This window comes from Enhydra lutris, unplaced genomic scaffold (assembly GCF_002288905.1).
Source record: "Enhydra lutris kenyoni isolate GAN:26980312 unplaced genomic scaffold, ASM228890v2 scaffoldscaffold55, whole genome shotgun sequence".
Classification (NCBI taxonomy): domain Eukaryota; kingdom Metazoa; phylum Chordata; class Mammalia; order Carnivora; family Mustelidae; genus Enhydra; species Enhydra lutris.
This window is the reverse complement of record NW_019154139.1, coordinates 3,040,091-3,067,481: the sequence shown is the minus strand read 5'-3', so window position 1 is coordinate 3,067,481 and position 27,391 is coordinate 3,040,091. Positions and strand designations below refer to the sequence as shown.

General features: G+C 57.4%; 1 protein-coding gene across 3 annotated transcripts in view; it reads left to right on the top strand.

Moving 5' to 3' along the window:
• The first annotated feature begins 6,203 nt into the window (after positions 1–6,203).
• LOC111157619 (TBC1 domain family member 22A) overlaps positions 6,204–27,391 on the top strand; it is a 299,219-nt gene continuing 278,031 nt past the window's right edge. Inside the window, exons 1-3 of one of the 3 annotated variants that reach the window (XM_022519195.1) lie at positions 6,206–6,378; positions 24,965–25,021; positions 26,008–26,348. In XM_022519195.1, coding sequence (XP_022374903.1) covers positions 6,317–6,378; positions 24,965–25,021; positions 26,008–26,348 — 460 coding nt within the window. In that variant the 5' untranslated portion in view covers positions 6,206–6,316. Of the gene's footprint in view, positions 6,379–7,381; positions 7,492–24,964; positions 25,022–26,007; positions 26,349–27,391 lie in introns of those variants that run through there. The other 2 variants (XM_022519194.1, XM_022519197.1) reach the window with 2 other exon arrangements.

The window sequence follows — 27,391 nt, the reverse complement described above, 5'->3', positions numbered from 1 at the left end:
CCGACTGGCCATGGTGTGCCAGGAGTAACTCCGTTCTGGGTGTATCTGCATTGTGTTCCCGGGTGAAATTTGCGTTTGAACTGGCAGACTTGGAGAAAAGGAGGAAAGTAGACGGCCCTCCTCAGCATGCGTGGGCCTCAGGCCTGAATACAGTGAGGGAGGGAGGGAGGGGGGAGGAGGAGGAACTTGTCCTGTTCCTGCCTTGCTGCTTGGGCTGGGATTAAGCTCGCCTTCCCCCGCCGGCTCTCCTTCCGGCTTGTAGGCGCTGAGTGGGGGGACTTCTCAGCCTCCATAATTGTGCGAACCAATTCCTTATAACAAATTTCCATTTACACGCCCCGCCTTGGTTCTGTTTCCCCAGGAAACCCTGACTAGCACGTACTCGGCTATCCCAAGGGTACCCTTGGGAGCCGTGCCTGTGAGCGAGTGAGAGACTCGGGGCAGGATGGGACGAGCAGATAACGGCACGATAACCTTGTCCGATCTGTCCCGCCTGGAGAGCCCAGAGCTGGGACAGCCCTTCTGGGATGGCATGAGGTGAGGACAGGCGGCTAGGTCTTTGTCTCTCCACGCCGGTCACTGGGCATGGGCTGGCCTGGCGGTGAGGCAGCTCCCTTGGACGCAGGACAGATGGTTCCCAGAGAGCCCGGGCTGGGCATGGGCGGCACCAGCCCTCCCTGCGGTGGGGACTGGGTACCTGGGTGCTTGGGGACTGTGCCGCTCAGAGTCCCCTACAGCACCGAGTGACTCGGCCAACAGTACACCCCACAGCTGCCTGCCTCTGGCCTTTTTGTGGATTTAAAGCGCTGCTAGTCCAGCGCCCTGTTACTCCCCATTGAAGGCATCATCCAAGCTAGGCCTTTGACCTGGGGGCACGCAGGTGAGTTGGAGAGAAGGGAGACAGAGGACACAGCCTGAGCCATGAGACAGGTGGGGAGGGACATGACTCAGTGCTCCCAAGCCTCACCCCAGCAGCAGCAGATCCCACACGTTCACAGCCCGTGGTGGAGGCTGACACTGCCTGTCTTTCCTCATTGGTTTCAGAGGCGGGAGCTGATGGCGCACCCTGTGAGGCTGGCGCTGCTATGGTCCACTGACGCCGGCCCGCCGTTCTTCAGTAGCAGAGCCCAGCAGTCTCAGCTGGGAACGGACACCCGGCCAGATTACACTCGCTGGCATCCCCCGTGCGTAGGCAAGTCACGGGGGATGTGAGTGGAGGCAGTAGGACCCAGTGATTCACAGACATGTGCCCTGTGTGTGGGTTTCAGGGAGTCTGATCCAGCCCTCCAGGCTCTGTGCAAACTCGTGTTGGTCCAGGGGACCCACTTACAGCAAAGGAGGTGGTAGTGGTGAGCCTGTGGCTGGGGGACGCATGGGTCCTCCCACATACCTCGCACTGCCCAGAAGCTGCTGCCAGCAGAGCAATGAAGCTTCCTTTCAGTTCAGAGTTGATAGCCCCTGAGTCAGGGCGTCCTAAGTGCCCGTGACCCCTTTAAGTAAAGACATGGGTGTGGGAAGCAGGGGGAGGGACACAGGACTGGATTCGCTTTTGTTTTCCATTCTCATAATCATGTCCTCTTCTAGAGGTCCCGAGCCCCAGAGGGGGAATGCTGCCAGAAAAGGATGTGGTAAGAGTCTGATTCAATGTCGAGTCACGGCTCCTTGGGCCAGCAGACTAGCCAGGTGAAGAAAGGGGTCTCTCTGCGGCCACCAGGGGAGGTAGGGACGCTACTGCCCAGTGGGGCCAGGGGAGAACATGTCTGGCACCTACACGAACTGGCCCCTCTGCCCAATTTTGATGGCATGTGGACAAGTACGGCAGCTGTGGGCTGACAGGGGTGTGATGATGGAGGGTCTGAAGCCTCTAGGATGAGAGTCTGGGTCGCCCCACCAGGTAGCTCGTCCAGAATCTGCAAGAGATTCCCTCTGCCAAGGAAGTCTGCAGCGGGTAAGGGCAGAGGAATAGGAAGTGGGCGGGGCACAGAGTGATTGACCGATGTGGCTCCAAGATTATGTCAACCCTCCTCTTGTAAGTTTCCACAAAAGGAAGCAGGCAGAATCCTGGAGATGCTCTTCCAATGGTGACCTCTGTGACACTCGGGGGTCTGAGTGGTGCCAAGGTGGACTGCAGTCAGCACTACGGTGTTCTGTCCAGGTTCACCCCGAGGACGAAGGCTTTCATTTCCTCTGTGGCCGGGAGTGCTGGCTGCTGATGGCTCAGAGAAGTCCCTCATGGAGATGCCCACAGCTGCATGGACCCCCCCCCCCCACTGCCAAGGGGCAGCCCTGCAATGACTGGTTTGTGCACAGTGCAAAGGCCCCACACTCTGGTCCCAATTCAGGATATCTCTGCAGGGCCAGGGGCCCCTTACCGTTCAACCTTTCCTCCCTAGGAAGCATCTGTCTCTTGGGGGAACCCGACCTACATCACTTGCAGCTGTGGCAAAGACTCACCTGTTACCCAGCACTCCAAACTTTTGTCTCCCTGCTGCAGCGGCAGTGCTCCCTCTCCCTGGAACCACTCCTTGCATTTTGTCCTATCACCCCCGCTTGCCTTAAACTACAGTCACAGATCTTATCAATTGCCCCAACCCCTCCATGCTTCTTAGTGAACACTGCTCATTCAGTGTCTCATCCTTGTCCCAGAGTGTGGTCACAGACACAGCCGTAAGAGCTCTGTACTAGTCATAGGCTGTCACACATTATATACATGGGAGAAACCATAAATAATATAACAATAGCGGCATATACTCCCTCTGCCACCAGAAATAAAGCATAACAATAAAACTGACGCCCCTTGAATTTCTTACTTACTGATCAAAGTCCCCACCAATACCCAGAGGCGACCCCTCTCCTGAATTTAGTGTTTAGCATTTTTTTAACTCTAAAAAATGGAATTAAATAGCACGTGCATTCATACTCAACTTTTTTTTCACTTAACATTGTGACATTCATTTGTGTTGATACATGTAACTAATTTATTCATTTCGTTACCATACAGCCTCCTATAGCATGAGTATGTATCATTTCGTCAATTCTCTTATAGATGATTTTATGTCAATTCTCTTTGTCAATTCTCTCATAGATGACTTTATGACCCTTCCTTGCCGGCTGTAGCAGCACGTTGCCGTGAATGTTTCTGTCTTTGCACATTTGGGCAAGTTGTTCTAAGGTACACACCATGAGTAGAATTGCTGGGTTGTAGAGTATACGCGTTCTTAACTACTAGAAATGGCTAGATGGTTGTTGAGAATCACTAAATCAACTTGTACTCCCACCAGCTGTGAATCAGTTCATTCTGCACTGCTCACAAATCCACATCCTTGTCAATTTTGGCATTGACAGATTTTTAAGTTTTAGCCCATCTGTTACGTGTGAAACGGCATTTCTTGGATTTAAATTTCATTAGCTTAAATCTTAGTGAAAGTGAGCGTCTTGTGTTTGTTGCTCAAAGATTATTTGTTGGGGCACCTGGGGGCTCAGTCAGTTAAGCATTTGCCTTTGGCTCAGGTCATGATCCTGGGGTCCTGGGATCGAGCCCTGTGTTGGGTGCCTAGCTCAGTGGGGCTTCTCCTTCTCCTTTTCCCCCTCTCCCATTCTCATGGTCTTTCTCTCTCTCCAATGAATAAAGTTTCAGTAATTATTTTTTGCAAGGGGTGCCTGGGTGGTTCGGTCTGTTGAGCTTCTGACTCTTGATTTTGGTTCAGGTCATGATCTCCGGGTCATGGGTTTGAGCCCTGTGTTGGGCTCTGCACTCAGCCAGGAGTCTGCTTCTCCCTCTCCCTCCCCCTCTGCACCTGCCCCCATCCCCCATGCGCTCTCCCGAATAAATAAATACATCTTTAAAAATTATGTGTTGCACACATGAATACCAAAGGCTCCGAGTCATTCATTCTGGTTCTTGCATCTGTCCTGCTCGACGCCTGCAGACATCCCATTCCTAGACTCTACATCTGCTATGCTTTGGTCTATACACGTGGCCTTCTACTAAATGCTCCGTTCACATCCTATTCCTACCATGCCCCCTGGCCAAAATCCATTTCTGGGGATGGTCTCCTCTTGGCTTTCTGTTTTATGTTGCTCATGATGCTGACGTATTCCTGTGACTTTGCCCTGGCAGGTCCTCCCGTCCCTTATCTGGAGACTAATCTGTCCTCTAACCTCATGCTTGGCTGAGGCCTTACATCTGTGACCTCGACTCAATTCATCCTAAACCTATCATAAATGTAGGTTGCAAACAGGCTGACCCCTTGCTCTCCTGTTTCCGTCATTGGCACTACTAACCCTTTGCTAAGTGGGTCCTGAAGCCTTCATCAGTTTTGGTGTCAGTCTTGCTCCTTCCCCCAGGAGACACGAGGCAGGAAAGCATCCTCAAGCCATAGGGACAACCGATCTAAGATGCTATAATTGCATGCAGCCGGTCACTATGTCCATTTTTTCTCTGTGAACTCTACTTCTATCATCTTTGTCCTGCTGTCACCTCACTGATTCTTGGAACGAGCCAGAAGAGCTGCGGAGAACTCCTTAGCTCCCCTGTGATGTCCATAGGGGACCCAGGAGGCTGTTAGGAGCCAGTCTCTGAGGAGGATTTCTGAGGCCTTGGGGCTATACATTGGGAAGAGATCCCTGGGGCCTTTCTGAGCTTCTGGAGGAGAGAATCCCAGGAGACTGCCTGAGGCGGCGTCAGGGAGTCCCTGAGGATCCACCAACACTTTATCGGAAGATCTCTGGTGATTCCCTGAGGTCATGTGAGGACAGGGTCCTGGAAGAATTCATCAGGCGATGCAGCAAAGGAGCCCTGAGGACCTACCGAGTGTGTGTCAGTTGGGGGATCACCAAGGATCCACTGAGATCATCCCAGGAAGATTCCTAGTTTCTATGGTGACGAAAGGGGATGATGCCTGGAGAATTCCCATGGTTGTTATTCATCCAACCAACATTTAGAGGCTGAAGACATGGGCCCCGCCCAGCAGTATCTCCCAAGCTACCTGCTGGGCGTGAATGTCGGAGGGTGGATGCGAGGCGCTGCGCGAAGGGCATAAACCTTGGTGTCCCAGAGGTGAGCGCGCCATTCTGCTGTTCCAGGAGGGGCAGCCTCTGGGGCGGTTGGCATGGGGCCGAGGCATGCCTGTAAAGCACCTAGTGCCGAACCTCGCAAATGGCAAGAACGACGTCAGGAGTCGTCGGAAAACAGATGTAATCCGATTTGTTTCGCTGGAGAACTGGCGGAGGTGGGCCAAGGGGCTCCCACCGGGTAAACTGCGGGCGGTCCCGAGCGGCCAGCCGCTGACCGCTCGGACCCTGGTCTGCGACCAAGAGAAATCCAGGGCACGCGGCGCGGGTCACCTCGCGTCCTCCGGCGCCGTGTCCAGTCACATAAAACGAACCTAACAATAACTTCAGCAGGTGTTTGGCTGAGCCCAGTACACCCAGCTATTGTGCTGTCGCGTCACCAGTGCACACGGCGTCTTCCTTTTTGAAAAACATTTTATTTACTGACACAGATCACAAGTAGGCCGAGAGGCGGGGGGGGGGGGCGGGCTCCCCGCTGAGCAGGGAGCCCGACGCGGGGCTCGATCCCAGGACCCTGAGGTCCGGACCCGAGCCGAAGGCAGAGGCCTGACCCCCGAGCCCCCGGCGTCCCCGCAGCCGTCTTTTCAAGGATTCGGAGCGCGGCGAGCAAGCACCGGCGCCAGAGCACTAGCCGGGTGGAGGCCGGCGGCGGAGAAGCAGGCCCCGGCCGAGCAGGGCGCCCCGCGCGGGGCCCGACGCCAGCACCCCGGGTCCCGAGCCGAGTCCGAGGCAGCCGGCCGACCGACGGGGCCGCCCGCCGCCGCACCAGCGCGGACCCCCTCCGCCCTCACGGGCTCCGGGCCGGCTCTGCGAACCCTGCCGGCCGCTCACGGCGCCGGGCTCCGCGCGCCCCCGGGCCCCGCCCCGCCGCCCCCTCCACTGCCCCCGGCGCCCCTCCCGCCGCCTCGCCCAGCAGCAGAGCACGGAGCCGGGCGTGGGCCCCCGTCAGCCCCCGTAACACGAAGCCCAGCCGCCCGGGCCGCGGCCACCACACCGCCTCCCCAGCGTCGCCCTTTAACTCCGTCAGCGTCCGCGCCGTGCGTCTGGCGCGCCTGGGACGGAGGCGGGACTTCCGGAAGCGCGTAGGCACAACTTCCGGAAGGAGGCGGAAGAGCCTCTAGGCTCTAGGCTCGGGAGTCCCGGGACCGCTGAGGGGTCACCCGGGGTTCGGGAAAGGGCCGCCGGGGCCGGCCGGCCGCGCTAGGGGTGTCGGGGCCGCGGGTCTGAGGGATGAGGAGGGGCCATGGCCAGCGACGGGGCCAGGAAGCAGTTCTGGAAGCGCAGCAACAGCAAAGTCCCGGGCAGGTGGGTGTGCGGGGGAGGCCGGGTCGGGGTCAGGGGTCAGAGGTCAGGTGGGCGCGTAGGCCCGCTGGGCTGCGGGGGGAGTCGGGGGTCTGGGGAGCGGTGGGAGGGCTGCTGGGGACGTGAGGGGCGTCGGGGGCACAGGGGGATCGAGCGCAGTGTCTGGGAGGTCGATGGCTGCACGTACGTCGAGGAAGGGAGGAGGCGGAGCGGCCGGCGCGTGTGTCCCGACACGGGCAGGCTCTCCCCAGTGCAGCTCCGGGGCTCCCTGCGGAGCCGAGAGGGGCCGGCTTGGGCCGCGATGCGAGGAGTTCGGTGGAGTGCGGGACTGCCCGGGCGGGCCGCGCTAGGCGGGCGGCGGCTTCTGCGAGGGGGCGTGGCGGCTCGGCCCGCTTGAATGGCCTCCTTGTCTGTGCTGCGGACGGACGGCCGCGCTCGCCTCGGGCCGAGCCGGAGGAGTTGCTCAAGTGGGTTTGAGACTCCCGGTGAATTTCCACGTGCCCCACTTTCTGGCCTCAGAACCGTCTGCTTTCTTGAGTCAGCAGCAGGGAGCAAGTGAAGAAAAGAAAAAAAAAACAACAACCAGTAAAGGAAGTGCTTGCAGTGGCCTGGGTGCACCCTGGGAGCTCTTGGGCTCCAAAGTCCTGATCCGCCCGTCGCTGAGCGCTGGCCGGGCGGGGGACGTGAAGACAGCGCGTGGACAGTGCCCAGGAGGAGCCCAGCGGCTGGCGAACGGGACTCGCGGGAAGCAGACGTCAGGATTCCTAGACACGGTTACTGTGTTTGGAAACCAGCGTCTGAATACTGGAAGTTAGGAGTCGTGGTATCGGAGTTCCTCCACGGGGAACCGTTTATAAGCCCGGCTTATTCTTACAGGTTGCACAGGATCCACACTGGGGGGGGGGGGGCAGAGCTGTGAACTTGGAACTCACTGTGTTCAGCCAGAAACGTCCCGTTGTCAGAGATTTGGGAGTTAGTAGCAGTGAGTTACCGGCTGCTCAGACACATGACTTCAGAGGGGATTGGCAGAGGCGGCCAGAGGTCCTGCTTCACGCCCGGGCTTGTGCGTGATGGAGGAAGAAAAGAGCTTTCTTCAAAACCAATGTCAGGGTCAAGGTGATGTGAAAATTCTGGAAGGGCGGAGGATAGGAGGTCCCAGGAGTGACAGAGACGTTAGCTCCAGAGCATAGACTCTGGGAGAAGCGAGCCACGTGGCAGGAGAGCTTTTGTGTGTTGTCGTTAGGTGTTGAGGTTTTGGTTCTTCTCAGTCTAAATAAACTGATTCTTAGCCAGCTGAGCTCTAAGGATAGTCGAGCTGCAGCGTGGAGTTATCATGGTGAATAACGCTTGGACCGATGGCTGTGCCTCGTGGTACTTTGTCCTTGTGTTGGGTTCAGTAGTGTTCCCCACCCCCCCAGTCATGTCCACCTGGAAGCCTGTGACTGTGACCGTATTGGGGAATAGCACCGTGGCAGAGGTAGTCAGGGTAAAATGAGGTCACACTGGGTTAGGGTGAGCGCTAGTCCAGTGACTGATGTCTTTAAAAGAAGAGGGAAAGGGCTGCCTGGGTGGCTCAGTGGGTTAAGCCTCTGCCTTCGGCTCGGGTCCTGATCTCAGGGTTCTGGGATCGAGTCCCACATCAGGCTCTCTGCTGGGCAGGGAGCCTGCTTCCTCCTCTCTCTCTCTCTCTACTTGTGATCTCTTTCTCTGTCAAATAAATAAAATCTTAAAAAAAGAAAAAAAAAGAAGAGGGAAATTTGGACACAGGGAGACAGACGTAGGGAAGGTGGCATGTGAAGACGGAGGCGGAGACTGGGGCCGTGCGTTCACAAGGCCAGGAAGGCCAGAGGTCCCAGGCAGCCAGTGGAAGCTAGAAGGGGCAAGGAGGGGTTGTCCCCGAAGTGTTCAGAGAGCGTATGGCCGTGCCCGCAGCTTGATTTTGGACTCCAAGCCTGCAGAGCTACGGGAGGATCAGTTTCTTTATGTTATGATGGGCACGGGAAGCCCACATGGTCCCCTGCTTCCGTGAGGTTCTGCGTCACCGGACACAGACTTCCTTTTCCTTCTGATTTTGGCGCTCTGCGTGTCTTACGCATTTTTGCGAGTTACAGAGTTGGAGTGGAGGCTTAGAGAGCTGCCAGAGGCTGTCCCGCAGAGAGCAGGGCACAGAGGAGAGGGTGTGCCTGGTGGAAAGGCCTGCCCAGCGGCCTGGGCCCCGTGCCTCCTACGGTCTGGCTCTGGCGGTGCTGCTGTTTTGGGCACCAGAAGGGGTTGCGAAGGCAGGCTCTTTCGGTCGCCGCGTACTTAGTCCTTATCTGCACAAGCACCGCGCTGGCAGAGTCCTGGCCCGATTCCTGCGTCCCTCCTGGCCCTTTCAGTGCGTCCCAGGATCGTCTCGCTCTTGGAGTGTGGATCTGAGCCCTGGGAAGCACAGCGGAGGGAGAACAGACTCACCACAGAACACAGCACTGTTAAGGGGTCTTCATACAGCGGAGCCCTTAGCAGTTAGTTCGTTAGCAATCATTCCCTCATCACACGTCCTTGTGACAATAATGGCAGGTGGTCACTGAGCTCTTACTGTTTGCCCGGCACGATTCTTGGTGGCCTGCAAGTGTGGCCTGCAAGTGTGTAACTCCCCAAGTGTTTGGGAGTTACAAAGCTGCACGCTGTCTTACAGCTGACACTCCCTGAGGTAGGCTCGGGTGGAGGCCCTTGCGTGATTCCTCTGAAATGCCATGTGCAGAAGCACAGGAAGGCTCTTCATAACCCGAGCCCTGCCCAGTTCTGGAGCCACATCGCCCACCCCTCCTTGCTTTGAACGTTGCCATCCGTGGTACCGCGTGACTCACAGGTCCCCTGCTGTCCAAGCTGTGTGATACCTCTGTCAGTTTCATGCTCTCCGAGCTGCCCAGAATGTTCTTTGCCCCCCTCGCCTCCCCTTTGCCTGGCTTATTTTATTTTTTTAGTTTTCAAAGTCACCTCCAGTGCACCTCCTTGTAAAGCCTTGCGTGTTTTCCTGCAGTCTGGGCCGAAGTACCGTTTGTGCATCAAACTCATCATCGTTGGTAGGTGCTCGTTTTCTTCTCCAGACCGTGAGCTCTGCGAGTTTCGGGAGCGTGCCTTTCTGCCCTTTGCACTGTTAGTGCTGATAAATGGTGATTGGTTCAGACCGCCTTCCGGGTTAACCTGGAGGGAGTAGTGATTTCTTTCTTTCTTTCTTTTTCTTTTTTTTTTTTTTTAAGATTTTATTTATTTATTTGACAGACAGAGATCACAAGTAGGCAGAGAGGCAGGCAGAGAGAGAGGGGGAAGCAGGCTCCCCACTGAGCAGAGCCCGAGGCGGGACTCGATCCCAGGACCCTGAGACCATGACCTGAGCCGAAGGCAGAGGGTTTAAACCACTGAGCCACCCAGGCTCCCCTTGAGGGAGTAGAGATTTGGCCAGGGTCTCACTCAGCGTGAGAGGTGGTCTTGCAGTCACCCCCCATCCTCTGCTCACACTGGTTCTTAGGTTGTCTTCTTGGCTGGAGCTTCCTTAGAGATTCCTCTTCTGGTTGAGGCAGGCTGTGTGATACGGTGGAAGCATTTTTGACTCGGTTCTGTGGTCTGGGTTTTAGCCTTTTTTTTTCTATTAATCTCTGTGTGACTGTCACCACGTTATGTCAGCCCTGGGGCCGTGGGTGTCTGCCAGGGTGACTGGATGAAGCTGGCTTTGTCCTGAGCGGCGGGGACCTCCGGGTGCATATTTATTTGGTCGAGTCTAGTTCTCTTGGATGAGCGTGAGAGAAAGCCTCTTGGAGCAGCTTTGAGAATTTGAAAATTTTATTTGTTCGGTAGCTACTTGTTTAACCCACATTCAGTGCCCGTAACAGTTCCAGAGATACAGCAGTGAACAGACAGAGTGAACCAGTGCTCTCACAGAGCTTGCAGTGGGGCGGGAAGGGCAGAGAATAAAGACCGCGGCTCGGTTAAGAAGAGATCACCCGTGAGAAGGGGGGAGCTGTCATCCTGGGATGGAAGCCTCAGACAGAGCCTTGGGATGGACGGTCTGGAGGCACGTGGCGTGGGCAGGGTTCCTGGTGCTACGATGGCCAGAGCGGGCCTCCCAGAAGAGGCACCATTTGAGCAAGCCCTCCGATGTGGCTCCGCCGGTGGTTGTGGCAGCTGGGCTCTTCCCGCAGGAGGCCGTGTGGCTGGCGGGCCTGGGAAGGGTGACATTTGTGAGTGGGATGGCGGCAAGAAGGGCCCAGATTGGATCCGGCGAGGCTGCGGGTGCTTGAGGTAGAGCCGGAGCAGGGTCAGCTCACGGGGTTGGGAGAGCGCGTTCAGCTTCCTGCGGGCCCAGCCTGAGGCGTCTCCGAGATGGTGAGACGTCCGCACCACGGACTGACCAGGCCGCCGTCGCTCATCCGCGGAGGGGAGGCCATTCGTGCATTCAGGACATACTCCGGGCGCCAGGTCCCGTGCTGCAGGCTGAGCTGAGAAGTGTGGCTCTCAGGGGGTGCGGGGCTGAGGAGACACAAGCACGTCTGTATGTGCTTCAAAGGTCAGCACCCGGGGCGCGGGCCGAGGCACAGGACCCCGTGGCAGTGGGAGGCCGCGCCCTTCCAGCAGAGGTCAGGCCTGACCCCAGCCCTGGAGATGCAGAGGGGCAGCCCGTGGAGCGGCGGAGATGCGTGGTGGGCGTCAGAGTGCGCCTGGCGGGGGTCCCCAGGGCTGTGGAGGAGGATGGCAGCCGGGGAGCCTTGTGAGAAGACGGGTGGGAGGCGGGCAGGGCTCAGGAGGCCACAGAAAAGAGCCGTGAGAAAGCACTGAAGGGAGGCGCTCGGTCCTGTTCATAGTCCTTGAGAGGGTGGATGGCGGAGGGGGGGTTGGCTCTGCCCTCGGCTGCGCCTGGAGCGTGGATTCCCTGTGGCCCAGCATCGGCTGTTGGGGATTGAGGTGACCCGCAGCGTTCTGGCCGGAGGGATGGGGTTTGCAGAGTCGCGCTCCCCAAAGAGGTCCATGTCCTTATCCCTGGAGCCTAGAACAAGGTCACCTGGCAAAGGAGAGTGAATGTCTGCGGAACCGGAGATATTAACTTGTCCTGGGTGACCTGGTGGGTCCAGCGGAATGAGCGCAGACAAGTGGTCAGGATCTACGGCAGCTGCATGCTGGTCGGCCGTCGCCGACTCTGGAAATGGAGGAAGGGACCCTGAGCCGTGGGGGGTGTGGTGGCCTCCGGCCGGGGGAGTGGCCTTCTGCCTGAAGCCGGCGGGGACCTTGGTCCTACAACTGCAGGAAACCGAATTCTGTCAACAGCCCTCGGGAGTAGGAAGTGGACTCTCCCCAGTGCCTCCGTAGATGAGTGCAGTGGCCACACCTGGACTTTAGCCCCCTGAGACCTTTGGACTTCTGACCTCCAGACTTTAAGATGATAAATGTGTGTGTTTGAACCGCTGTATGTGGCAGATCGTTAACAGTAGCCGCAAAAAAACCCTTGGGCCGGAGGAGGGTGGTCGGAGAAGAGTGCGGGGGGGTGGGGGGCGTCGGATGGGAAGGGTTGTGGGTGGCCCTCCACACCTGGCCCTACGAAGTCCTGCCCTTGAATGTGGACCCGGTACCTGCATCTGTCTTCCTGGGTGGGCCGCCCACCCCCCCTCGCCCCCCACCTCTGCAGAGTGCAAAGCTGGAAGGGCTCCGCCCATAGCTTGTGTCTTCTTGGGCCCACGAACTAGGCGGAGGCCCTGGCTCTTCTCTTGGAAGCCCGGAGCTGCTGCCCTGACCAGCTCGCTCTTGTTTTTAGCGACCTGTTTATTTCCTCGCTTGTATTTTTCAAGTGGCTGTTTGAACGGAGCGCATGTTTATTCCTCTTTTCCCGGGTCGTGAGGAGCTGGGGAGTCTCGGGGGTTGTGTGTCCTGCGCGGGCGGGGCTCTTCGGGGCTCCGTCTGTGAGTGGAGATGGTCTCACCGCGCCAGTGCCTGCGAAGCACTGGCGGGGGCGCGGTGTTGTACACGGTTCCTTTTGCTTGTTTCCTGTGGTCCTGTTTCATGTTGTTTAAATGCCTTTTAGCTGGCCTGGAAATAATTTTGAAAAATAAATATGAGTCATGTTTTTTCTCTCATGTATTTGTCGAATGTAGCAAGTCAAGACTTTTATGGGTCAATTTTAAGTGTGGACAGAAATGATTAAATAAATCCCTAATGACTTCGATTAGAATTTTTTTTTTTAAGAGCTGAGAGCAAGAGGAAGTATTCCATTCCCCGAGTGCTGTGAAGGCACCGTCGGAGGTTGTGGGTGGGAACCAGGTGAAGTGCCCTGCCAGCCCGCTTCTGTTCTTCGGTTCCCCAGGCTGCCCTGGGCCAGCCCTGCCTGCGTGCAGCACGGAGAAGGACAGTGTGCAGTGACCTGGGGCCAGTGAGGGACACCTGCCCCTCCCTGGCCTCTCTGGCAGCTCCGTCTCGAACCACTCCTCAGCTTCTCCGTGTTCGGACGCGCCCAGTGTGGAGTCTGGCCCTGCAGGCCCTTTGGGGTGCAGCATGGGTCCGCTCGGGGCCCGGGCCTCGCATGGGATCCTGCACACAACTGGGCATGGGGATGGCCAGCCTTGGGAGCGCGGCTGCGGACAGAGGTCCTGGGCCGGGGTGTTGTGCCACAGCGCGCACGAGGCAGCGCGGGCCTTGCGACACTGCACCTGCGTGGCTGCTTCTCTCCTGTAGCTCCTGCCACCTAGCGCGCCACCGGCCCTCCCTGTGGCCCGGGTGTGCCGACCGGGGGGCCTGGGCTGCAGGCCGGTAGCAGAGCTCCCTGGGCTCAGCCCTCGTCCAGCTCCTCAGACTTAGAGGGTGGGGAACCTGGTTCCCATGTGCTCGGATTTGCACAGTCTGGGGAACTTCAGGAGGAGAGGGACAGCTTCTTCTGGCTTCGCCCTGATGTTCCCTCCACAGACCAGAGGCAGAGGGGTCGGGAGGCCCAGAGGGAATGGGGCAGCCTGGGTTCTTCCCATTTTTGGGGCCCTGGACTTGGGGGACTTTCATTTTGAGTATCCTTAGTCTTTCTGTTCCCCCATTCTGAAGTGCTGTTTCCTCTTTTCTGGGGGTTAACATGGAAGCTGCAGCCCAAGTGCCGAGGGTCGCAGAGGTGCCCGTAGCCGTCAGTGGTTAGAACAGTGTGGGCTGTCTGCGGTCGCCTAAATTAAGGGCTGCAGATGCTGCCGCTGCTGCTTGCACAGCCGGCCTGGGAGCACGCGCACCAGGCCCCGTGGCAGCCCTGCCCACGTGTGTTCCTCCCCGCATGGAGGGTGCCGCCACGGTTGCGTGTGCCCTGCCCTGCTGCTCCCGAGCGAGGGAGCCGCCTCTGAGTCTGGGCGCGTTCCAGTTCGGGGCCGTACATTTCTGGACCCTCACGGCATTAGCTCTGTTCCCTGGGCCCTTATGGGTGTTTCTGCCCGTCCTGGGGTCCATCTTCCGAGGGTCTGGAGTCAGCCGGCGCCGTGGAGGAGCTGTCCTGGCCTGGTGTGTGCCCCGTGCCCCGCGGGCATGTCCGTCGTCTGCTGGCCTCCTTCTCGCACAGCCTGTGCACTTGAGCTTGGCCATGCTGCTGGTGGCCAGCCCCCCTCGGTACGGTTCTTACACGGGCCGCGGAGCAGCTCTCCACTTGCTCCTGCACACACCTTGCTCCAGTTTTGAAAGGACCCTTCTTTCAGCAAACATTTGTCCTAAACTGAAAGATAGAATAAGGCTTGCTGGCCCTAAGGCTTATGCCCGCGGAGACAAACAGTGCTCAGTCCCTGTCCTCTGGATGAGCTCCTGATCCTTCACGGAAAGCCCTCCGCAGGGTGACTGGGATGTCACAGGGCGTTGGGCATGATGTGTGTGCAGAGCAGGGCGAACGGCAGGGTCTTGGAAAGGGGACGGGTCCCTCGGTCCCACTGTGGACATTGGAGACGGGAGACAGCCCTTTCAAGGGTACTGATGCACCTGCTTCTCTTGTTTTCCGGCGACTCTGTTTGCAGGTGGTGAAGCCAGCCAGCCGGTAGGACCATGTGTTGTGCTATTGGGGTGGGGCCCTGAAAGGAGTGTTGGGGCACTCTGCTTCCAGAATTCAGGCCGGCTCTGGGAGAGAAGAGCTTTATGTCTTTGTGATGGTATTTTCCTCCTTTCAGGGCGCTGGGCTGTCGGATCTGGTAGAGGGGGAGCCACCTCTTCCGTTCGGAGAGTGAACCCGCCTCCACCCACAGCAGCCGCCCCGCCCTGCAAGCCCGTCACGCTGCAGGTCCTGCTTCGACCCCCGCTGCCTTGCTGTGTGTGGAACTGCCTGGGAGGATGGTGGCTTTGGGCCCCATTTTGTCTTGTCTCTCGGATCAGTTTTCTGCTCCCAAAGCAGTCACTAGAGCCATCGTGGCATTTTTTGTCTCAACCAAACATGGCTTCATGGATGCCCCTGATTCTCAGCGGCTCTGCGAGGTTGGGTAGGGCAAGGGAGATGCAGGAGCTGGTCAGAGGGCGCTCTCCTGTCTTTCCTGTGGAACTTAACTCCTTCACATGTAAAAGGTTCAATCATTCAGATATTTGTGTAACAAAGGAAGCATTTATTGGATACCTTCTGTGTGCCCACCAGGTCCTACAGTTGCTGGCCTGGACCCCCTGCAGGGCAGCCTGGGGCAGCGTGGGCGAGAGGAGGGAGATGCTGGTGGAGGGCAGAGGTGACCTCAAACCGGATCTTGAAGGACCTCCCGTTCCTATAGGTCTGTGCTGGGCTGTGGGGGTGTTCTGTACACAGCTGAGGTAAAGGTGACCAGGAGAGAGAAGAGCGTTGCCAGCAGGGATGCCCGCAGGGACTGACTGATGAGGTTGGGCCATCAGACTGCGGGGAGTGGGGGGTGGGGGTGGGGGGGGCTGGAGGCCAGTGCTGGCTCCAGGCAAGGGTGGTGGTGTGGGGAGGGGCGGGAGAGGAATAGGGAAGGTTCCACTTGTTCCCCAAGGGCAGTAGGAAGACCTTGCAGACTTTGAACTGGAGAGTGAAGCTGTCCCCTGACTGGCAGAGCTGAGACCAGAACCAGAGGCAGCAGTGCGAGACGTTGATGGAGGGGACGGTGGAGATGTGGGAAATGGTTCAGGGTTTCGGAGGACCTGGAGATTGGCTGAATGTGGATGGTATGCTTCAGGGAGGAGGGAAGGGGGGCCCTCGGGTTCTTGGATTGCTGTTCGTGGAGATTAGGCAATGGAAGGGGTTGGTGACCTGGTCAGAAGGAGAGACTAAGCCCCGAGCCAGGGTGATGGGGACAGCAGGTGGGTTTTTGATGCCACAGACACGGGCAGCCCTGGGAGCACCAGGAGCAGCTGGTGGCAGAGGGTGTGAAGGTGCAGGACGCTGGGGGCGCTTGTCGGTCTTCCTGCCTGATCTATAGGGTCGTCCTGGAGCTGGACACTGTGAGAAGTGGGCATGAGGTGTGGCCCCTGGGGCAGAGCTGCCTTCTGTCGCGGCCCCGTTAATTCGAGGTGGGGAGGGTGTGGCTGAGTTGGCAGTGGTGCCCAAGGCAGCCCTTAGAGAACCCTTTACCGGGAGGTGGGCAGGAGCATCAGGAGAGAGTGTGGTTCCCCATAAAGTGGGAAGAAGGCAGGGTTGGGTCCTCAGCTGTGGGGAGTGGAGGTCAGGAAGGTGCGGCAGTCTCAGAAGCCTCCGGACTGGCCTGGCAGGAAAGGGGGTGCGGTGGCGTGGGGTCGGAGAGTGAGGTCAGAAGGGCTGGGTGCGGCGCGTCTGGAGGCCAGACGAGGGCAGGGGGATTGAGAGGGATGGGACTTGGGGGTGGCCGGCCACCACGCTGTGTACTTTTCTTGCTAATTCCCAAGCTTGCCTTCTTCTTACTCTCACCTTCTGTTTTCCACGACGCGCACCTATCGCTCTTGTTTGGGTTGGGGTCTGGCAGGCGTGGAACGTTGTGAGTTTCGGGCGCGTAGCGTGATGGTTTGGTGTGTGTGTCCTGAGATGGTCACCAAGCCTGTCCTTAACCTCCGTCAACACACACGGTTCGGATCGCTTCTCTCTCAGCCGCCGTCAAGCCTGTGACACAGCATTGCCAGCTGCAGGCACCGTGCGCACACATCACTCTCCCGGGACTTGTTTAAGTTGGTGCCTCCTGCCCATCTTCACCCGTTTTGCCTCCCCCTCCCCCACTGGACAGCCACCAGCCTGTCTCCTGTCCCTGTGCATTCACACGGTGCTCTTCTCCTGTGAAGAAATGCTTGACCTAAACGTGCTCATTTCCAAGATCTATTTCAGGAGACACCCGTGGGGCACCTTGCCGATCGACCCAGCGATTGCCTGAGCCTCTGCTGGGTTCTGGGGGCCCCAAGGAACGTGACGGGAGGCAAGTCCCATCCCTTTTGTGGGGAGCTCATGGTCCCGTGGGCGCACTAGACGGCCGAGAGCATGTGGGACAGGCCGAGCGTCACTGCCAGGCGGGGTGGCACAGCTGTCTTTGCTGGGACGGCTCGAGAGACACTCTGACCCAGGTCCGTAGTGCCAACTGTTCCTGCAGTTGCTTCCACGGGCTGAGAGTTCCAGACTCTGCTGTGGGCGGAGGGACGTTGGAGTTGTTTGCTGTGGTGATAATGGTGTTTCATGCATTTTCCTCTGAAGCCCTCCAAAGTTAATTTCCTTGGAAAACTTACTTCTCCTGAATATTTGCTAAACCCGGGGAACGTTGCGGTGTGTTCGAGCGAGCCTGATGGTAAGTCAGTCGCTAACTGAGTTCCTGTTGCAGAGAAGTGCCGTCGAGCACAGAGGGGGTGCGGCGCAGTCTCGGGGCCCGGCCCGGGAGGCTGCCGGCCGCAGCGGGGCTCCCGACCTGCCCGCTGACGCCCCGCGGCTGAGATGCAGGTGAGCATCTCCTAAGTGCTGGGTTAGGCTCTTAGTTTCCTTTTTGATGCTTAGGATGTGTCTTTTCTGTACTTTTCCTTCCTCTCACACTTCGCTGTCTCCCTCGGGGCGGCTTCAGCCCCACTACGCCAGCCTTTCGCCAAGGCACATGGAGCCGCCCTGGTCCCTGGCCTGTCAGTTTCGTTTCCAAGCCGGGGCCTTGGTGTCGGGGGTGTGTGTGTGTGTGTGTGTGTGTGTGTGTGTGTGTGTGTCAGTTAAACCAGAGAAGTGTTTGCTGGGATATGTGGGAGAGAATCGCCTTCTTGACACGTAGCATTCCTCCTTCCTTCTGGAATTCTGCCCGTGACTCTGCTCGATTCCCTCTTGCTTTCCCGCTGCTGCGCTCACCTGTGTTGGGATGCTCTCCTGCCATCGCGGGAGCCAGGGGCCAGCTGTCCCTGTGTCCCTGCTCCCCAGCATCGCCCCAGCTCCGCTGTCAGCCCGGCCCGCAGCAGGGGTCAGCCAGTGTGTGCTGAATGAAGGGTGCCCTCCAAGGGAAGGCCAGGCTCGAGCACTTGGCTGTCACAGGTGTGCCCTCGGACAGCCTTGGGTGCTGGTTCATTACACTCTGCCTGCCCTGAGCTCTAATGGCGGCAGGGCCGAGTCCTGAGGAGCCGGCAGTGGTTGCTCCGGGGACCCCATCTCTCTTCTCTGGGCCTCCCCTGGCTGACCTGTGTCTCCAACCTGTCCTCACCTGTGACCTCCTCCGTCTGGGGGTGCCCCTCGTTCCCACCTCCTGCCTGTAGTGAACCTCAGCTGTACCGTCTTCGTTGCCTGCCGCCCCCTTCCTGGTGGTGACGTTCCAGTGGTGGCTCCCTGTGCCTTGTGTGGGAGGGGTGGTGTGTTCTGTTGAGAACTTGGGGGCTGTCTTGGGGGAGGTCTCTTTGGGGCGCCATCCCTGGGGCATCTCTCCCACTGCCCATGCCCTGTGCGGCGCTGTCCTTGGTCCTGGCACCTCCCTCTCACCTGGATGGGAGCCTCTGTGGGGCCGCAGGGGGGATCCATGACGCTTCGTGAGTTCTCGTGTATTTGTTCCTCCGTCTGAGAATCCTTGATGGCTGCTCGGTTGTGCGGTCATCAGGATGGAGACCTGTCCTGCCCAGAGAATGCAGCTGTGGTCCCCGCTGTTGCCTGCTGGTAACGAACGAATCCTTCAGAAGTTTCGTGGTCTTGGAGGGGTGACACATGCCTGTCATTTTCACTGGAAGCTGCTGGGGCATCTGGTTCTATGCAGGTAGCATTAGGGGCTTCTGTTGTTCGGTGCTGCAGAGGGGACTCAGACTTGTTTAAAGGTCTCCCTTCGAAGGCTTAAAGATGTGCCTTGCTTCACCCTCCCCCTCACCCACCGTGGCACAGTAGCCTTCCCGGACACCTGGTCAGGGAGGAGACCCTCCTGCTTCTTCCCCTCCCTCCCTCTCCCCCTCCCTTCCTCCTTCTCGCACTCCTTCCCTTTCTCCCTCCCTCCCTTCCTGCCCGCCTGCCTGCCTGCCTTCTCCCTCCCTCCTTCCCTCCCTCCCTTCCTTTCAGCATCTTTGTGGAGCCATCATTTGCATAGCCTCTGTTTTGCTCACTTAAAATGTACAGTGTTTTTAGTCTGTTTGCAGAGTTGGGCAGTCATCACCACAGTCAATTTTAGAACATTAGCCTTAGCACGCAGAGAAACCCCAGGCTCCCCGGCAGTGACCCCCCCATTCCCTCTGCCCCAGCCCCCGGCCCCCAGGCTCCCCGGCAGTGCCCCCCCATTCCCTCTGCCCCAGCCCCCGGCCCCCAGGCTCCCCGGCAGTGACCCCCCATTCCCTCCGCCCCAGCCCCCGGCCGCCCCGCTTCTGCTTTTTGTTTCTGCAGACTTGCTTGTTCTGGACATTTGCTCATTCCTGTGTGTGGATCACAGGACTGTGGTCTTCGTGACCGGTTTCTTTCACTGAGTGTGATGTTCTCAGGCTCCATCCACGTGGGAGTGGGTGTCAGCTCGTGGTTCTCTGTTGGAACCTCCTAGTACATTCCGGTGTGTGCCTAGGCCGCCTGTTGATGGGCCTGGGGACTGTCCCCACGCTGGGCTGTTACAGAGCTGAAGCCACCACATCCTTTCCCTGGACCCAGGGTCCCGCCTCCCCACTCCTCTGCTTCTCTGGCTATTCAGAATTTGTTTTTGTGGCTGTCACGCACTAGGAGTTTGACTGCTTGTGTATGTATCCAACATGATAGTTTCATTATCTCTTCTTTTTTTTTTTTTTTTTTTTTAATTTTATTTATTTATTTGACAGAGATCACAAGTAGGCAGAGAGACAGGCAGAGAGAGAAGGAGGGGAAGCAGGCTCCCGGCCAAGCAGAGAGCCCGATGCAGGGCTCGATCCCAGGACCCTGGGATCATGACCTGAGCCGAAGGCAGAGGCTTTAACCCACTGAGCCCCCCAGGCGCCCCTCATTATCTCTTCTTAAAAACTTTCTGTAAGTGACATCAAACGGCCTACGCAAGTCAGTCTTCAGCGGTACGTTTATAAGTTTACCGATCTTGGTTCTTGCATTTCTTTCATGTTTGCTGTGGTTAGTGGTCCGTTATACTCATGTTCCAGCTGATAATGGGCAAATGGATAATGTGAATTCATTCTTCACTTGCTAACGTATGAAGGGTTTTCTTGAATTTTCTTTCTTCGTGCTTGTGACACCGCTGAACCTGTCTCCTGTGTCCTTACGTGAGGGTTTCTCACGGCGTGTGCCATTATGTCATGTGTATCTGCTTTCTGTAAGGAATCACTGGGTCCTCTTTAAAGCGAAGAGTTACTGTCGTCTTTTTAGGCAGTACTATTTATTGGTGAGCGTATTTTTTAAAGGACGATTTCATTATGTGGAGTGAGGTAGGCATGTTAGTTGCAACTTCCTCTTTTAAAATGGCTTTTGCTGAAGCCTTTTTTTCTTTTTAGCTATGCAAGTCCAGATAAAAATGTAATTTTCATAATATAAAATGAGATGCCTTTTAGTCTGAGCTTGAACTGTGCTGGAACATTTTCTGCTCAATAAACACAAGTGGTGTGCCTGTGAAGAATTAACGCGCCGGCGCCGTCCTGGCAGGGAGGGGCCCGCAGCGCGCGGTGCTGCTGTGCGACGCGTGCAGACGCCTTGCACAGAGGGCAGAGACCCCCTCCTGCTGGTCTGCCGCTGTCTTCCTGTCCTGAGACACGAGGGAAGGGGGCAAGCCAGCAGGGTAGGTGCACAGTACTGGCGAATGCTGCCCGTAGGTCACTCAGTGGTCGCCAAGCTGCTGCTGGTATGACGGTCTCATTTCTTGTAAGTTCTTACTCCCATTTCTGGGACGCGGAAGCTAAAGCTGAAAGCAGTTACCCAGGCTGTTTGGTTCTTGAAAACTGGAAACCTTCTACCAAGGTCAGGGGAGCCTCCAAGAGATTTCTGGAAAGGGACACTACAGAGGGGTTGTGCTTGACCTCTGTGGGCTGATACTTTCTCTTTCAAACGACAACAACAGACCCCTAGACTCTCCGGATTCTGTGGGTCTAACTGGTCACAGTGGGGATGGCGCATCTCTGCTCCATGGTGTCACAGGGACGGTTCAGAGGCTGGGACGGAAATCAGAAGGCTAGTGCCTCACGCCTGTCGCGGTTGATGCCGGCCCTCGGCTGGGACCTCCCCTGAAGCTGTTGGCTCTCGTGCTTCCATGTGGGCTCCCCTCGTGGCTAGTCGGGGCTTCTTCAGAGCCCGGTGGTTGGGTTCCAAGACAGAACCCAAGGGAGCCAGCTGGAAGCTGCGCTGCCTTTAAAAACTTAATCTTCATTGAGATTCACATATAATAATAGTTCACCCAATAGTTCCCAAACAATACCATTCCCTGGTTTAACGATCAAAGTCAGTGGTATTGTGGTGTCTCTGCAGACTTGCCTCATCATCGCCGTGGTCAATGTTAGAATATGTTTGTCCCTTCAAGAAGAAGCCCTGTTGTCTTCGCTGTCACCCCAGCCTCCCACCCTCCACCCCAAGCAACCACTAGTCTACCTCCCATCTCCCTTCTAGACATTTCATGTCAGTGGGATCGTAGGATAGGCATTGTTTTATGCCCGGCGGCCCGCACGTAGTGGGACGTTCTCAAGGTTCTTCGTGTTGTAGCATGAGCCAGCGCTGTGTTTCATAGCTGAGGACTATTCCGTTTGAAAGTATTCCAGGTTCCACATTTCTGTCCTCCTAGACCGTTGTAAATAACGATGCACTTTTAAAATTTTTATCGGTAAACTTAAAGATTCTTGCAAGTTTGGCGTCCAGTGTGTTTGGCTCTGGCTGCCCGGTACTCCTCGCCATGCCCGCCACAAAGTGGGGGCCGGAAGAGGTCTGTTAGATTTTGCTAAGACGTTTTAGGATATAAAAGGGAACGTTTTCTGTAATTAAAATGTTGTGCCACAGGTACAAGCACAGAGGCATGAATGGAAAACTGAAAACATGCCCCAGTGTAGAATAATCTCCTGTGTATTGAAGGCGGCGTCTGCGGACCAGCAGGGAGTAGGAGAGGGTTTGACCAGTGCCATTGGAGCAGCGGACTGTGTTTTTAGCAAGTTTTCTACAGTCTGTAGCAAAATAAGATAAATTCTAGGTGACTGAAAACTCGTGAGTAAAAAACAAAACCACAGAAGTGTGGAACTAGGACACAGTGGGAGATTTACACCGTCTCAGGAGGTCTGCTGGGCTGAGTGTTCCTGTGCTCCCAAAACTCGCTGGGAGCCCTGGGTGGTGTTAGGACATGGGGGCTCTGGGGACTGAGGAGGTCCTGAGCCTGGAACCATCTGTGGTGGGATTAGGGCCATTATAAAAGAGACCCCAGAGAGCTTCCCTGCTTCTTCCGCCAGGTGAGGACACAGCAGAAGGCACCCGCTGAGGCCCTCACCAGACACCAAATCTGCCGCCGCCTTGACCTTGCGCCTCCAGGCTCCAGAACTGTGGGGAATAAACGTCTTTGTTTATAAGCTGCCCCATGTGTGGTATTTTTGTTCCAGCAGCCGGGATGGACTTAGACAGTTGGGGGTGGGACCTTTTTAAGTAGCGTCACCAGGGGAGAGCCCTATGTAACGCAGAAGAGTGAGGTTGACTTAACCAGAGACCTCTAAGCTTCCATAAGCCAGGAAGACGGATTTGTTGCCTGTCACCATTCTCTTCTCTTCTGGTTTTCTCTTCCTGCTCTGACAAGTCAGAGAGCCAAGCCTCTTGGCTTATGATCAATTACACTCGGTCGTAGGAGGTCAGAAGTCTGGCATGGGTCTTGCTGGGCTAAAATGAAGGTGTTGGCAGGGCTTTCTGGACATTCTGGGGAGAAGCCATTTCCTTAGTCTCTCCGGTTTCTAGGGGCTTCCCACATTCTTTCTCCATCTTCACAGCCGGCAGTGCAGCCTTGATCAGAGCTTTCTTTCTGCTTGTGCTCCCTCTTAAAAGGAGGGAGGACTTTTAAGGACTCGTGATTAGATTGGGCCCACCTGATAACCCTAGCTGCTCTCCCAGGGCTTGTGTCTTTGGTTGCATCTGCAAAGCCTCCTTTGCCAAGGGAGGTGACACATTTGCAGGTTCTGGGATTAGGACGTAACATGTTTAGCCATTATTCTGCCAACTGCGCTGCTGTGGACGGACCCCCTTTGGCGCGTACGAGTCGCGATCCACGTTGGATAGACAAACTATGGTGTAGTTATACACTGGGACAGAGTGAAATTAAAGGCTGTCCTGTCCGGGGAGGTGGCATAGGCAGCGATGAGTTGGGCCTGTTCTATTATTAGGACTTTATTTATTTTCTAAATTATTTTTTCTATTCTTAGGACTTTAATTTTTTTATTTTTTTAAAAAGATTTTATTTATTTATTTGACAGAGAGACAGAGATCACAAGGAGGCAGAGAGGCAGGCCGAGAGAGAGGGAGAAGCAGGCTCCCTGCTGAGCAGAGAGCCCGATGTGGGGCTTGATCCCAGGACACTGGGATCATGACCTGAGCCGAAGGCAGAGGCTTAACCCGCTGAGTCACCCAGGTGCCCCAGGACTTTTAGAAACTTTAAACAATTGGAATTAATTATAGATTCCCAAGGAGTTGCAGAGAAGTGTGTAGAGATGTCTCGTGTGGCTGTCTCGTGATTATGTTTTTAAATTTAATACAGAACGTACCTTTTTTGGTATGTAGCAATGGACATTGGGTGAATAAATGCATTTAAGTACATTGAATGGTGGTGATACGGGGACATAGTCATGATGTAATGCTTGGTGAAAAATGTAGGATTTCCTTCTGTTTTTAAAAATTAAAACATTCTGGGGTGCCTGGGTGGCTCAGTGGGTTAAGCCTCTGCCTTCAGCTCAGGTCATGATCTCGGGGTTCTGGGATCAAGCCCCACATCGGGCTCTCTGCTCAGCGGGTAGCCTGCTTCCCCCGCTCTCTCTGCCTGCCTCTCTGCCTCCTTGTGATCTCTCTCTGTCAAATAAATAAATAAAATCTTAAAAAAAATTAAAACATTCCTCTGTGCACGAAAGGCCTCCGTGTATGCATTTGCTTTAATGCGCTCACCTCCTGACAGTGTCCCACTGAGGGTGCCAGCTGGCGTCTCTCGAACAGGGACTGTACCAGGAGGCCTCACTGCTAGTGGCTGAACCGAACTGGGGTTTGCTTGGTTCACATCTGAGGGGGCTGGGGCCTGGACCTGTGGGGCCGCACTGCCTCACGGGACCCCCTGCGCGGTCTCGTCTTCCCGCCATGCCTGTGTTCTCAGATGGTTTATATCTCCTGCTCATTCCTCACGCACGGTGGCCTGGTGGCTGGGAACCTCTAGGCCTCACACCAGTGCTCCAGGCAGATGAGGAAGGGCCAGCACATTGGTGACTGACCTGTGCTGGGTCACAGGGCCTCCTTCGGCTGGACGCCGCCCTCCGGAGGAAGAGGTGTGGGGTGCGCCCACTCAGCTGACTGCTGTGGTTGTCAGCCACAGGGGCTGTTTTGTTTCCGTCCATCTTCCAAGTTCACTCTGACGAGCAGAAGTCTTTATTTTTAAATTTATTTATGTATTTTTTAAAGATTTTATTTATTTATTTGGAAGAGAGAGAGAAAGCAGGTGCACGAGCAGAGGAGCAGCAGAGGCAGAGGGAGAAGCAGACGCACTGTGAGCAGGAACCCAACGTGGGGCTCGATCCCAGGACTCTGAGATCATCACCTGATGCTTAACCAACTGAGCCACTCAGGCGCCCCCAGAAGACTTGTATAATAAAACCACTAAGTCTTCTAAAAAATACCTTTATCTTCCTCCTGTGATTCTGTGTTTCGTCTGTACACAAAATGGTACCAGATGGGCATTTCAGCCTTAGATTGTGGTCCTGCTGGTGGCACACGGTCTGAGGGTGGAGGCCGCCTGACCTCGGTGACGCCAGGGACTCCCGGCTCCCAGCGGCCACTCACCAGCGGTGCCTGAGGTCCGGGCGATGCGGTCAGGGCTGCGGCTCCCCGGGCTGAGGTCCGTTTGCCGGACAGGCTGAGTGCCCCGTTGTTTGTGCGGCGTGGGCTTGTGCGGCGCCATTCATCCTTCCGGGTGGGCCCCGGGACCTGTGCAGCAGATGGGGAGTTGCTCCCCCAGGCGTGTGGCTTCCTGGGAACCAGTGCCTCCCCCGAGTTAGTGGCGGGTGCTGGAGGAGGCAGAGAGAAGCTGACCGGTTTTCCTTTCCTTCCAAACAGCATCCAGCATGTGTACGGCGCGCAGCACCCCCCCTTCGACCCGCTGCTACACGGCACGTAAGTGAGGCCTGCGCTCCGGCCGGGTTCCACCCACTCCTGGGGGCCGTGGTGATCCGCCCGCCGCCTGGGAGTCCTGAGAGGAGGAAGGAGTCTTCCCGTCAGCAGACACGTGTCAGGGCCTCGCAGGGCTCATCCTCTGGAGAATGGCGGAGGGGGATGCCAAGCCTGGAGTGGAGTGGCCTGGGCAGGAGAGCATGTGCCTGGCACCCCGTTAGTTGGCCTGGCCCCGGTTAGGGGGGTTCTGTCCCGTTTGCCGCAGTGGCACTCAGCTCACTTGCCCTCCGCTGCGCTCTCTGCCCAGTGTCTGGGCTCCTCCAGAGGTGGGCACACGAGAGGGAGGTGTGGCCCCACGGCCTGTGCTGGCAGATGTTCCTGGACCCCCCTTGGGGGCCCTGGTTCTAGTGCTGCTGTGTCCGAGGCTGGATGCCAGAGGCCTGGGGGGTGGGAACAGCCGCTCATGCCTGCCCCACCCCCACGGCTGCCTCGGGAGGTTGGCGGGCACCGGCCCATGGCAGGTTTGTGGACTCGGAAGGCCGTGACTGTGCGGTGCTGGGGTTCCTCCCGAATGGCTTCTGTCACCGAGCAGACCGCTCAGCGGGACGGCCCCTCGAGAGCCTCTCTTTCCTGCCACTGAACTCTAGCAGTTCTCTTTTTTTAAAGATTCGTTATTTACTTGAGAGAGAGAGAGCGCGCGCGCAGCAGTTGTGGGGGGAGGGAGGAGGCAGAGGGAGGAACAGGGCTGAGCAGGGAGCCTGCTGCAGGACTCGATCCTGGAGCCCCGAGAGCATGACCGGGGCGAGGGCAGCTGCTTCACAGGCGGAGCGCCCCGGGCGCCCGAGTCCTCCCCCGGAAACCTCTTCATCCTCAGCTCAGCTGACGCTGAGAGCGCGAAGGTGCATCTTTCGTCTGGGAATCCTTTCCCACCAGTCGCGGGGCAAATCCTCGCCTGCCCCCGAGAGGACAGGTCTGCCTTTGCTTTGCAGCTTGCTCAAGGCCGCGCCCAAGGTGCCCACCACGCCCGCGAAGGCCAAGAGAATCAGCACCTTCCAGGAGTTTGAGAGTAACACCAGCGACGCTTGGGATGCCGGCGAGGATGACGACGGGCTCCTGGCCATGGCGGCCGAGAGCCTGCACACCGACGTGGTCATGGAGACGGCCAACCGCGTCCTGCGCAACCACAGCGAGCGGCAGGAGCGCCACAAGCGGCGGGAGGCGCCGGGCCCCGAGCAGAAGCCAAAGCCTTCGGCAGAGCCTCCTCCGGTCCCGAGCGGTGACCTCCGGCTGGTGAAGTCCGTCAGCGAGAGCCACACGTCCTGTCCCGCAGGTGGGGTGGGGGCCCTAGGAGGCGACGTGCAGAGCTGATGGGGAGAGGGCCTCGAGTCCTTTCTAACTGTGGGTGGTTAGAGGGGTTCTGTCCTGTTTGCCGCAGCGGCTCGTTGGGATCCGCCTGTCCATAGGCCTTTCCAGGCAGCCGTGGACTTTTCTTTGTGCCCCCAGCTGCGTGCTCCTCTCCTCCAGGTTGAGGGGCGTGGTGTGCGGCCTCCATGGGTTGGCTGTGAGAGGCCCACGGTGAGCACCAGGCCCCAGGGGACCGTGTCTCCCTCTGAGAGTGCCTCGGTTGTTCCAGGCGGGACATTTCCAGCTGCGGGGTCAGGCCAGCTGCACACGCAGAGCCTGCCCCTCCTTCGGCGGCTGCCAGTGACCCCCCCCCCCCCCGCCTCTCTCCCCAGGGCACCTGCATGTGGGCCCAGTTGGTAGCAGGCGGGGTCTGGGGTGTGGAGTCCCTGCATCCAGGTCATAAACTCAAGGATGGGATCAGCGCGTGTCTTGTACTCCCATGCCTGGCGCTTGGTGGCCTTTCTGGAGACAGTGCTCATTAGTTTTACTCTTTTTGTTTTGGGGGTTTCTGTGACCTAAAACAGATGAGCCTCTGTGATGGGTCAGGCACAACTCTCAGGGCTTGGGGTGCCCCAAGGAGGTCCCTGGCCTGGAGCGTGTGTTCTGTGGGGTGAGGGGGACAGACCCACATGCGATCAGTAAGGAGGCCTGGGGTGTGCGGGGAGGTGACAAGTGCTGCGGGTCCAAACAGGTGGTCACAGCAGGCTGGAGCTGGGGTGTAATCTTCAGTCAGACCATCCTGACGCCCTCCGCAGCGGGGGACACCTGAGCGTCAGGGAGGTGATGTGGGGAGGCGTGGGGCATGGGCGGCAGAGGGCCTGGCCTGTGCAGCTGCAGACTCACGGACTCCCTCTCCCAGGGTCTCTGGGGGTCGGGGGCTTGCCCTGGTTTGCAGAGGGGAGAAGAGGGCCTCGTGCAGCCTTAGCTTGTGCTGCTGGGACACACGGAGCTGGTGTCCATCCATCCCTC